General features: G+C 38.4%; 1 protein-coding gene across 3 annotated transcripts in view; it reads right to left on the reverse strand.

Annotated features, from left to right (window-relative positions):
* The window catches only part of cdh7a (cadherin 7a), a 78915-nt gene that overhangs the window by 18749 nt on the left and 46478 nt on the right, over positions 1–13688 (reverse strand). For all 3 annotated transcript variants that reach the window (XM_060873760.1, XM_060873778.1, XM_060873769.1), the window contains exons 7-9: positions 11735–11988; positions 9878–10014; positions 2422–2543 (exon numbers count right to left, since the gene is read on the reverse strand). In XM_060873760.1, the coding sequence (XP_060729743.1) occupies positions 2422–2543; positions 9878–10014; positions 11735–11988 (513 nt within the window). The remainder of the gene's footprint in view (positions 1–2421; positions 2544–9877; positions 10015–11734; positions 11989–13688) is intronic.

Consider the following 13688-nt stretch of genomic DNA (forward strand, 5'->3'; position numbering starts at 1 on the left):
ATTTGAGAATTGTTCAAAAACCGTCTATGAAGACGTATATTTAAGGCATGATTCCATCTGGCTTTCTTTTCCCTCTGTAGAATTCACATTGCACTGTTTTTTTAAAGCTCCTGTAAATATCTTGAAATTCCAGCTGTGAGAAAAAGCCCTGGAGCATTACAGAAGTGAAAATGTCACCTGATCGAATGTTATGGCATCTCTAAAGCAACAGCAGTGCGAGATTGGTGTTTATTATGTCCTTTCCAATACCTTACAGAGACCATTTTATTCCAAGGACATTTCACATTTCTAGCGTCCCGATCCAAAGCCGAATACGATCCCAGTCTTGACTCATTGAGGAAGAAGAAACAAGCCGGGGTCTGTGATCTGTCGTTCACTTCAACCTGCTTTTTGACCACGGTCCCTAAATCAGTTCATTTCACATCACTGTGACCTGATCCTCTGATTAGACTTACACGCTGCACAATAAGCCTGTTTTTTCCCTGTCACTACGCTCAGACGTGATCCCAATGCTCTCGGCTGGAGGCGAAATTGTGATATTAAAATTGCAGGCTGTGTGTTTGTGAAACTGAAATTAGAAAGGTCTGCTTTCAAACAGATTCAAAAGGTTGCCACATTGTGATTTTACAAGTGTCAGTGAATTTCATAAATGCTTTATTTACAGCTGCAAGCAGACAATCGTGTGTTGATGAATGTAAAGTTTAGATCTGTTAATTGTGAAACAGTTCAATCTGGCAACATAAATAGACCACCTTCCCTTAAATCATTTTCGTAGTTGTACACCTCATCATGTATAAAGTCAGACATATTGACATATGAAGCTTTTTGAATGGGGTCTTGTTTAAAAGGTACCAGGTTGCCAAATTGATCCATTTTGTTTTACAATTTGTTTATTCCAATCTTTCAACATAAGTAGATCACTTCCCTTTAAATTATTATAGTATGTATATTTTTCACTTGTTTTAATAGCTAGCTACAAGATTCACTTAGTTCATTAATGTGTATTAATGTGTTTAATATATGAAAGCTACTGCTCTCCTTATTAAAAGGTGCCCCGGTTGCCAGATTAAATTTCTTAAATTTTTTATAGCTATTCTCATCAATCCTTCATTTAATAATAACAATAAACATTGTTCGGTTCTTTGTACACACTGCGAACGGTCTCTTCTGTATGTACTGTATATGAAATGTTGTAGCAGTAAAATGGCCGTGTTCTAATTAAAGCAAATGAAATAAAATCAGTGTATGTGCTTGTTCTGCGTCAGTGAATGAATTCGCTCCGTCTCATAGCTGCTCTGTATTTATAAGAATAATCGGTAATAATACAAGAGCACTTTAATGTTTAGGGAAATGGCGTAGCTGTTATGCGGCTTCATTAAAAATAGATTGGATTATGTTCGTCTGTTGATGTTACATATACGAATTATTCGGGAACAGCACTCGCAACAGCGCTCGCATCACACTTTGGATTGAACTCTTTTTACTAGTGCACCAGTTCCATTGTTTTGAATCAGTATAAACAGATGAAGGATTTTATCTTGGCAAGTCTGATCTAAAATGAGTCAGGACTCTGTTGGCGTTCAGTGTGAGACGTGTGTATTTCTCTCTGTTCATAACAGAATTTTAATGGTTGAAGATCAGATATGAGCTGCTTTTTAGATGAACAAGCACTGGGAGCATCTCAGGGAGGAGAAATGGGCTTGATTTTACCATTTACTCTGAAGATACAAACATTTGTGTGGAAAAAAAACAAACTTTTTTAATAACTTCTAGTTATGAATATCTTAACCTGGTACGTTAAAAACATACAAAGAGAAATACTTATAAAACACTACAAATTCTTAAAATCCTGATTGTTTACTTTCATCTGAGCTTCATATTAACACCACTGTGGAGTGAGAGATGAAAAAAAGACACTCAATGATCATCGCTCATTTTCCAGTGATTTCCATTCAGATATTGGGCTGGATTTTGGTTAATCACATCGGCGATACACAGTGAGCTTGTTTTCTTTAAACAGTGTCGAACCTGAGGACAAATGAAGCATCCCTCTGGTTTCTTTGCTCTCCCAACCTCCCCCAAGGCCTCAAACTGTCAATCAGACAAAAGTGCTAATTACATTCTGAGCGTTGGCTTCGCTCTCTGTGCATCCGCTTCCCCTCTTATCAAACTAATTTGTTTAATTCATCAACCGTGAACTTTTCAAAGCAGAGTCTCTGGTGTTCTTGGCTCCTTCAGGTCAGCGCAGGCGTACGTCGTCGGAAAGGGACGTTTCGGCTGCAACTGAAAATGTCACCGGTATATGAAAGATTCTGTCAGAACCCTGAGGGACGCGCTAATCATATGAGTAGCTATTTCACTTTTCTGTGGCTCATAAAAAAAAAAAATATGCAGCCTGATGCAAGCAGGAGATTGTAGTACCTGGCCTGGTCCAGCACTCTCGCACAGGAACGTCTCGTACTCTATGGCGAAAATGGGAGCGTTATCGTTGACATCCATCACAGTGATCAGGGTGATTCCTTTCCCCACCTGCGAGGGGTCCACTGGAACAGACAGACATGTTTTAGAACACAATGTTCTTTGAGATCTTTCTCCTTTTTCGTTCTTTCTTTTTATTTTAATGATCTACTATAACTTTATGAACATCTTGTAGCGTATATAAAATGTTAAGCAAAAGAAATAAGCCATATAAAAGTTGCTGTTACAAACCACTTTACAAAATAAAAAAATCCTCACTATCTAAAGAACCATTTTAAGAACAAGTTTATAAGATAGTATAGTAGATAAGATAAGATAAGATAAGATAAGATAAGATAAGATAAGATAAGATAAGATAAGATATGGTTCTAAGCAGACATTTTGTGGGAATCAGGAACTCTTTAACTTTCTGAAGAACTGTTAAGAAACTAATTTTCCCAGAGATTCTCAGAGAAGTGAAGCTCTTTAGAAAGAAAAACCAAAAGATATATTTTTGAAATGGTTCCTTTTCTCATGTCACAAAGAAGAACTATGAACCTTTCAAACACTTTTAGAAAAAGGGTTCCTCTGTGGTTCTTTGGCTGGTTGGTGAGAAGGTTCTTTACAAAAAACAAAAAATAAATTGAGGAAGAACATCTTACTATACAAAGAATCCATTTGTGACCTTTTCTCATGTCACAATGAAGAATACCTTTTAGTAACATTGTTCCTCTGTGGTTCTGTAAATGGTTGGTGAGGAGGTTCTTCAGTTTCTAAAGTGATTACCTTTCTTAAGAAGATCTTTTTAAGACCTGTTCCTCTGATGGTTAAGGAACACTGTTTGTGAAAGTGTATAAAGAGTTTATACAAAAACATCCCAAAGAAGCTACATCTTTTCAGAAGAGGTTCTTGAGAAGAGGTAAATATTCAGGCTGAGGATCAGTAACTGACTGGATCAACCTTGCATTATTTATAATTATTACATTTTCTTTTGCTTTTATGTGAAGGAAAATGAAGAGTGTGGACTTGCAAGAAGATCCACCAACATGGAACACAAGGAATCCAATTATAAATAAATAAAAGTGAAACAAAACATGGCAGCATAATAACGATTTGCTGGAAACCCTGGAAACCAACCCACAAAGAAAAAGTAGACATGTTTATATTTTTCAAAAAGTATTTCAACATCCAATCTTTCAACACTTCAAGGTCACCTGATTCGCTGCCAACATTTAGCCATGAGTGGCTGGAGATTGTTATTCATGCAACACTTGGCAAACGGAGAATTAATAAGCCACATGGGCCATCACAAAGTTATTGTTTGTAAGCATATAACATAGATTAGAGAGTAACATTTGACATAACATGAGACAAACCTGAACACGTGTGGAGGGCAAACAGGGAGCAGTTGAGCAGAAGTGAAGACACAGATGGGAAAAAGTGCTGACTACATCCGACAGCTTCCGAGCCACAAATACATGCATCAACAGCAATTAATAAGACTTGTCATGAGTTTTTTTTATGTTTGCATTTATTCTTGTCATTATTTATCCCTTTATATATATATATATATATATATATATATATATATATATATATATATATATATATATACGTATATATATATATATATATATATATATATATATACGTATATATATATATATATATATATATATGTATATATATACGTATATATATATATATATATATATATATATATATATACGTATATATATACATATATATATATATATATATATATATATATATATATATATATATATATATGTGTGTGTGTGTGTGTGTGTGTGTGTGTGTGTGTGTGTGTGTGTGTGTGTGTGTGTATGTGTGTGTGTTAACAAGATTAGCATCTTGGCCCCAGTGCTAAGCTATAGAAGTAAGTTTTGGTTGATATATATATATATATATATATATATATATATATATATTTATATCAACCAAAACTAGCAAATCTTGTTAACACATAGCATCCATGCATCTGTTTATCCTGTTCAAATTAATTATATATTTATCACATAGCCAAAAAGTTTCAACACGATGCTATGACCGTTTTTAGCTCCACAAATATTATCCTTTTTTCTCAGCACGGCTGAGATTTAACATAGTAATACTTTCAGTATGATTCTAAACAATGCAAAAAAAATGAATGCTGGATTTCTTGCTCTGCTAGCGGAACTGAGACAAGCAGTCATTTCCCTTTTTATTAAGTTATTATTATTTATTGGACACAAGACAATCGAGTAAACATAAATGAAGCTGTTTACTATAATAATCTTTAGCTACAACAAACAGCCTGTTGCTAATAACCAAAAGATGACAACTTATGTTGGAGTGGCCAATTCGTGTAATATTAGCAGGAGGAAACCTGCTATACTTATCATGTCAGCAACTACATAATGAATCATTAAAAACTACCTTCTTAGTATGTTTTAGCATCAAAGCTACAAGGCTTAAACATTGCTAAACTGGAATTGCAGTAAAGATGTTCAATAAATGTGATCTGTGGCTACGACAAACATCTGGATGGCTTGGTGAAAACAGCTGACTCACTGGAGCAGTGTGATTTATCGCACGTACTGCTGCGTGTCAGTTTTAGCAAACATGCTGCAAAAAAAACAGCACTAAAGAGCATTCTCTGACTTAAATAGATGAAGAACATCTGCCTCTGAGTCTCCACACCTGCAGGAAGGTGAAAACACTGTGTGTTTGGTCAAAGCGCCTCGTTCATCTGCAGATCTGACTCGATAACAGATCGTTTTACAGACGCTGAATAAAACTGAGTCGGTCTGCGGCTGCTGCCTTGGTGTCACGGCTTTATTAAAAGTGCTGTCAGCGGTGACAAAAGTGAAAAAGTGGCGCATTTTACAGAACATAAGAAGCTTTTTTTTCGATCTAGCAGGTGCTGTGCTGTGACCCTGAGCAGGATAAAATGTGTACTGAAGATGAAAGAATGAATACATAAATGAATGGTGCCATTTTACAACAAACTGCCAGCGTTTATAACATATATATAATATATAATATACATATATAATATATTCATATAGCTACTGTCAGGGATCAGCCCGGACTTCTGGCCATGTGCTATTGTTGTTGTCATGTGTCTGCCCCGCCTTCGTCTGTTCCTCCCTGTCTCCACACCTGTTCCTAATTGTATCTGACTGTCTCTTGTATTTAAGTTGCCGATGGCAGCGCGAATCATTTGTGTGTGTGTGGTCACGTCTAGTCATGTTAACCGTTGTTAAGTGTCGTCATTTGTATTGTTTATGTCGCGTGTTTTACCGTGTTGTCTTTTATTGTTTATTAAACCCCTGTCATTTGAAGCTATCCTGCGTATGGGTCTGTCTCCCTCCTACCCAGACTGTGACAGTTATGTTTAGCTATTATCATCCACTACCTAGTTTGCTTGGTCCGTGAAAAAATACCATCCACGTAAAATAGCAAAATAATCCAAGTTACAAAATGTCACTTATTATCATATCATATAGTTTAAATCTCAAATCTGATTGGTCAAAGTGTTGGTTCATTTTCTAGAGCAGTCAACAAAATGACAGCAAGTCACATTGTTAAACTGACATAATTTTTCATTTATTTTTTCTTTTCTTTTTTTTCCCTGGATATTATATGCAACTCTAAAAGAAAAGCATTCCAGGTGCTCAACAACATTTAATATGCAACTGTTTAAAAAGATCAAAAATGTATGTGATTTGTTTAACTGAATAACAATCTTATTAAAATAAAAAAATTAGGAATCACTCGTCAGTAAAATTAGAGGTTGTGGATCATTTTTCTAGCAAAACGCTTTCTTACATAAACATTACATCTGAAAATGAAAAAAATTCCAAATAAATTTTTAGAGTAAATTCTATTTATTTGAATTTCTATCATTTAAGTTGTTTCTTTAGTTTTGGATCACACTCCATATCCTGAATCCAAAATTCTTAACATTATTTCAAATAATTTTTTTATATCTATTTGTATGTTTTCTTGTCTATACCTTTATCTTTTCTTGCTTTCAGAGGTTGATCTGTGAGCTGGTTATCATTATGTACAGTACTAATACATGGTGATTGAATTTATGCTAATTCTTGCTGGCATATTTGTGTTCGTGGGTGGAATAAACATTAGTCGATACAAGTGTTAATCACTTTGTTTACGTTAATTAGTGATCCGTGGTGTTAACTAATGTGTCAGTTTGAGGAGCCTTTGTTTCTGAAATTAAAGCCGTAATCAATGTTGGTTATTGTAGACGTATTTTATCATGTCTGGAATGAAAGCTAATTAATGTAGGTGTCTGGTGTTGTTTCGTTGACATTCGAACAAACATCAATAGAAACGCTAATTATTTTTTGCCGTTTCGTACGACACAGAAACGGGTGGCCTGTGAGTTTGTGGGACTTTGTTAAAGGGACAAAAATGAAAAAGGTTGAAGGATTGACACTTCATTCCACGCCGCTGGCTTTGTGTGTGTGTTTGTGGACATATGGGAGCTTTTTCAGCCGTCTCCGAGTGTTCGCCTTGAGCTATTTTACCGTGCTATTGTCATTCTGTGATACCTTTGTGTCACTGAAGTGAACACTGGATGTGCTACAGACTCACCGTGAGTCACCAAGTGATTGTCAGAGCTTTTTGCTGAAAAAAAAAAAAGAAACGGAACTGAAAGCATATAATGCTGTTTTAGAAATATTTTAGCCTTTAAAATATAAAAATTCCAATTTTCAGTGCAAATCTGCTATTCATCCTTGGTGCTTGTCAATGCTGTTAGTGCTACAGGTTTTTAAGCATTTTTTCAGACACATTTTCTGTCTCACTCTCGCCAACAGGTAAAGAAGGACATTTCAATCTTCGGTGTCTGGACCCGTTTCAGAGACCTTGAGCGAATATGACTAAGACAGATTGTCTGTGCAGTAGACCTCACAAAGTTAAGTCAAGTATGTCTACATTTATGGAAAGTGGAGGAGAAACGTGGCTTAGTGAAGGCCATTGTTTACGCTGGTCATTCAGATCAACACTGTTAGAGTTACTGTATGTGTGTGAGATACACAAGGAACTCAGGGAACTTGAGTGAGGGTCGTACTCCGGTTAACCAAGCAACACATTACATACTGTATTATATACAGCAGTAACTTAGTTATTATTTAAAGTGAACTAAATTTTCATTTTTACCCTCAAAGGTATAACCTTTTTTCCTCCTGCATTCCTTTCCTTCTGTACTCATGTTTTCCAGTTCCACTGCCCTTCTGTCTTCCTGCCCTTCTGTCCCAATTTTCCTGCCCTTCTGTCCCCCTGCCCTTCTGTACTCCTGTTTTCCTGTTCCACTGTTATTCTGTTCTCCTGCCCTTCTGTCCCCATTTTCCTATTGTCCTGCCCTTCTGTCCCCATTTTCCTATGCTCCTGCCCTTCTGTCCCCATTTTCCTATCCTCCTGCCCTTCTGTCCCCATTTTCCTATTCTCCTGCCCTTCTGTCCCCATTTTCCTATCCTCCTCCCTTCTGTCCCCCTACCATTCTGTCCTCCTGTTTTCCTGTCCTCCTACCGTTATGTCCTCCTGCCTTTCTGTTCCCCTGACCCTCTGTCCCCCTGTCCTTCTGCTGTGCCCTTCTGTCCTCCTGTTTTCCTGTCTTCCTGCCCTTCTCTCCCCGTTTTCCTGTTCCACTGCCCTTCTGTCCTCTTGCACTACTGTCCCCTTTTTCCTGTTCCCTAGTCCTTCTGTCCTCCTGCACTTCTGTCCCCTTTTTCCTGTTCCCTAGTCCTTCTGTCCTCCTGCACTTCTGTCCCCTTTTTCCTGTTCCCTAGCCCTTCTGTCCTCCTGCACTACTGTCCACTTTTTCCTGTTTCCCTGCCCTTCTGTCCTCCGGCCCTTTGTCCACTTTTTTGCTGTTTCCCTGCCCTTCTGTCCTCCTGCCCTTCTGTACTCCTGTTCCTCTGCCCTTCTGTCCACCTGGCCTTCTGTCCCCCTGCCCTTATGCCATGCCCTTCTGTCTTCCTGTCCCCCTGCCCTTATGCCATGCCCTTCTGTCTTCCTATCCCCCTGCCCTTCTGTCCCCTTCTGTCTGGATTCTATCCTGGGGGCTGGGGTCACAATGCAGGGGTCACCCAGGATGGTGATTCAACGCACACTCCCCTAGGGACAATTTAGAGATGCTAAGCAGCTACTGTACAAGGCATGTTTTTTACCGGGAACCCGGAGAACCCTGAGGAAAACCCAGAGTCATGAGGAGAACCTACCTGCTCCCCACACACAGACTGGAGTGGAAGTGGGAATCAAACCCCGAACCCTGGAGGCAGCAGTAGTGGTAGTACAGTTTACTGCTGTTTTATGATATTTACTGTGGCATATAAAACTTACTTTTTTTTCGAGATCTAAAAAGGTGCCACTTAAAATGTATTTATTTATTTATTTGTTTTATTACTTTATTATTAAGAGTTAAATGAATGATTACAGATATCTTGCTAAAAATTCAAAAAGAATGATGAACAATATTTTTAAAAAATCATTTATTTACTTATGCATTCAATAAGATTGTAGATGAAGCCGGACTTCCGGTGTCATCTTACAGCAAACGTCTACCTGTCTAGTTCAATTCTAATTTTACTTCTATTCTTATGCTGTTTCAAATAAAATGTTGGATTTTGAACTTGTTATACAAAAGGCTTTGATGGAAAATGTAACCAAATGATTTGTAACACACACTTTATCAAGCGCATGACGGTTGTGTGTTTTCTGACATAAAAAAAAAAATTAAACGACACAAACCAAGCAGACAAGCACACACTGGCCTACATTTCATAGAAATAAAAATATATTTCTCAGAGTTAGACCTTTAGGAAAAATAAAAAGTGGGTCGCTCTGACCCGAGCGCGGCGTACGGTGTGAGGAAGCGGATTGCAGCGGCTCTGTTCAAACATCTGTTCAAATACCACTTTACAACGCTTGTCCAGAGTCAAAATAACATATGTGCGCTTGATTTCCAGCAGCAGGACAGCGAATCGTAGCTTTTTTTGCATTTTGAAATGTAGATTACTGCGAGCCGGAGCCAGCTGTTAGGTCAGTGACAGCCTGTTAGCCTCGGGGTAATGATATTCATGAGGAAATTGCTCGAGAGGCTTAAATTTTTATCTCTTATTACAGTACGGCGGATTTCATTCTAATAGAATTTGGGATTGTGGCGAGCGAAACCCAGCTGCTCTGAGCTCCACACCACGATAGGAAGCGTCTGTCTGTCAGGAAACCCGAAATATCATTCCCACCTTTTGGAAGTCTCAATTATGAACGCTGAAGAAGAGAAAAATAAAGAATAAAGGCGTACGGGGAGGACAGACGCGTCGGCTGTGGGTTTGTTTGGTTTGAGCGTGAAAAATTAGAAAAAATTTGAGAAAAAATTGACATGACTCACAGCTTTCAATGGCGAGGATGGTGATGTTGTGCACGGCGTTCGTCTCTCTGTCTAAAGGCTTGGCCGTGCTGATGACTCCACTCGTAGCTTCGATGTTAAAGAAACGCTCCAGATCTGTGTTCCGGTCGATTGAGTACCTAAAGTTAACAGAAAATCATGATTCATGATACGGATTAAATGAGAATAATGAGATACATTGTGAACGACACAAACAGAAATAGCTTTGTTGCATAAAATGAGATAAAATGTAAGTTACTCTGGAGAAGGTTGTCTGCTAAATATGCTAGAAATGTAAAATGTAAATATAAATATTAGGGAAGTGGTAGCTCAGTGGTTTAGGTGTTGAACTACTGCTCAGAAGGTCATGAGTTTGAATGCCAGGTCCACCAAGCTGCCACTGCTGGGCCCCTGAGCAAGGCCCTTAACCCTCAGTTTTATAAATTGAAATAAAAAATGTAAGTCACTCTGGATGAGGGTGTCTGCTAAATGCCAGAAATGTAATGTAAATGTAAATCCATAAGTAATGGCACCCTTAAAGAGAGCAGGCAGGCAAAAATTGTACTGTATCACTCACTCACTCACTCATTTTCTACCGCTTATCCGCTTATTTCTATTGATACCTCGGGTCACAGGGAGCCTGTGCCTATCTCAGGCGTCATTGGGCATCAAGGCAGGATACACCCTGGACAGAGTGCCAACCCATCGCAGGGCACACACACTCTCATTCACTCACACAATCACACACTACGGACAATTTTCCAGAGATGCCAATCAACCTACCATGCATGTCTTTGGACCGGGGGAGGAAACCGGAGCACCCGGAGGAAACCCCCGAGGCACGGGGAGAACATGCAAACTCCACACACACAAGGCGGAGGTGGGAATCAAACCCACAACCCTGGAGGTGTGAGGCAAACGTGCTAACCACTAAGCCTGTACTGTATCAATTAAAAAAAATGTTCTTAGTAGTAAATATTAAAATAAGATTTCCATAAGCATTACTATGAAATAAATATGATTATAAATACATAAATAATTATAAGTATTAAATTATCTTATCTATTATTATGAAATAAATAAATAAATAAATAAATAAATAAATAAATAAATAAATAAATAAATAAATCAGCCCTGATGGGATGCCAGACAACTTGCACACACACATCCACATACTCGTTCACCTCTCAGGGTAATTTATTTTTCACAATATGAAATAAATTATTACCAGTTTCCATGAAAGGTGCCAAAACTTTTGGAGTTAACCGTGCGTCGTATATATCAACGTATATAATGGTGAAGAATTAGTTCAGTGTAGCTCGTTTATCTAGTGTCCCGTTCGAATCTCATTTAATTAATTGAAGAAGTCAGAATTCTGATTGAAATTCGTCTAATTGTGCGGCATTTCCTTGAGGTGTTTTGAAAAATTCATTCCAAATGGGATGTTTTGTTGTTTTTACCACCGTGTTGCATCAACATCAAAATTGCAATCAGAATAATTTCACGCCTGCTTGTGGGACCCAAACACGCTTAGCGGTGAACATTAATCTTAGAGCGCCGGCGTCAAGCGTGGAGCTCATTGAGCAAGACCGATCTCTACAATTAACACGCTGGTGCACTTCTGGAGGAGCTCGGCATGACAGAAATAATAACCCCGCCGAGCCATCGTCTTTGTGCTCTCTCGGCGTGTGCCGTCAAAGCTAATCAGCGTAATTCAGCAACAGTGATGGTAATAAGGAAGAGGGGGAAAAATGGGGTGTTTATGCCGCAATTAAGCCTCTGAGGCGAAAGAAAACAGTGACACAAATTTCCCCTGATGAAGGAATGCGGTGCGGTGCGGTGTGAGGTCACGTCCCAAACCTGATGGGGCTGTTGGTTGAGTCGGGGTCCACGGCAGAAACTGTGCCAATGATGGTTCCTACTTTAGCCGCCTCGGAGACCACCATCTTGCTGACGGGCGTAGTGAACACAGGTGGCTCGTCCACATTGTCCACCACCAGCCTGACCATGGCGGTGTCGCTGAAAGGCCCTTGCGCTCGAAAGCGAGGATCCATGTGTTTGTTGGACGCTTCGATTTTTAGAGTGTAGCTAGACTTGGTTTCAAAGTCCAGACTCTGGAGAGAGAAGATGAAACAGAAAAGAAAGATCAGAAATAAAACCAACAGATGAGAGACTCCAATCATCAGCCCAACTCCCGGGAATCCTGAGCGTTAACACAAAAAGCTGAGAAATACTGTATCTCGAGCGTCGCTACAGGATGTGGCACTGAGGCGTCGTAGCTGAATATCGATTTTAAGACAGATATACATGATGCACAAAATATCTTTTGGAATAAGTAGCTCATTTATCACACCTGCCCGCATGGACGACTGGCACCTGCTTAGACTGTCAATCAGACCGTGGACAAAACCCAAGGCTAAAGCCAAACTTTTCATAATTCTGAAAACTGTCATATTAGTTTCACACAACACTTTAGATCTGATTATTAGAGCAATTTATTACTCCTCTGGTTCCTGCTCAGTTCCTCCTGCTCCTTCTGGGACACGGTAAAGCAACCAACTGCATCTAACAGACACATACACACACACACACCTAACAGCATACACACACTTAGAGAGCTTTCTGCTGTCTTCAGTATGCCCATGATCATAGACACCGATGATTGGCTGTGACTGACAGCCTAGAGAGGAGTGACCCACAGGTCAAGCCCATGGCATCATCAGAAACAGAACTCATCATAACTTACTCTATCCAAGATGTCTTTACAGGTGACATTCGATCCATCATCATCATCACCATCATCAGCTCTGTCACATCATCATGATCATCATCATCGTCACGATCAGATGATCATCATCATCATTATCACATCACCCTTAAATCAACATTATCATCATCACTGTCACATCATCATCATCATCACCCTCAAATCATCATTATCATTATCATCGTAACATAATCATCATCATCATCATCATCATCATCACCATAATCACCATCATCAACATCATCATCACCATCATCATCATCATTATCACCATCATCATCATCGTTTATATTCCCATAATTTTTCACATTTGTGTGCCTTTGGATTGGAAAAGAATGGAATTACATTTTAAAACAAAATTTATGTTTGGAATTGAACATGATTACATTGACAGGATTTACTTTTTATGTATTTATAATAAAATGTATATTATTATTATTACTATATTTAATATTTACAATGTATATAATATATTTTTAAGTTTAAAAAAGAAGGAGGTCAAGGTTTCAATAAAGGAAACGAATCTTCTGTGCAGAAACATAAGACTTTGTGCTGAAGTGAATCAGCCTCAGCATCATGTCTTCTGTATCAGCGTCAGTGCAAAAGAGCAGATTTTACATTCCTTATTATTCATTTTCCAGCACGAGAACAAGGAGCTGTGCAACAGATGGTGTGTCCTCTGCCAAGCCCTGATCTCACTGTCATTAATCTGCTGTGTGTTTTTTTTTACCTTCAGAAACAGAAACCAGTCACAACGAGTCAAATTGTGCAGACAATCCTAAGACTCGCAAAACCAAAATGAGTGCAGCGTCGAGTTCCATTTGTGTCACAAATTCCTTTTAATTAACCTCGACACCAACAAACCAGACATTTCAGCATTTTAAGTCTTCTCTTAGACCAAAGAAATTCACCAAGACTAACATTTATTTTTTAATTTTATTTATTTATTTATTTATTTATTTATTTATTTATTTATTTATTTATTTATTTATTTATTACCTTTTAATGCTGTGGAACATCTGTAAATAACAGAAGTTCCCGCTTATG

This window comes from Tachysurus vachellii, chromosome 1 (genome assembly GCF_030014155.1).
Source record: "Tachysurus vachellii isolate PV-2020 chromosome 1, HZAU_Pvac_v1, whole genome shotgun sequence".
NCBI lineage: Eukaryota > Metazoa > Chordata > Actinopteri > Siluriformes > Bagridae > Tachysurus > Tachysurus vachellii.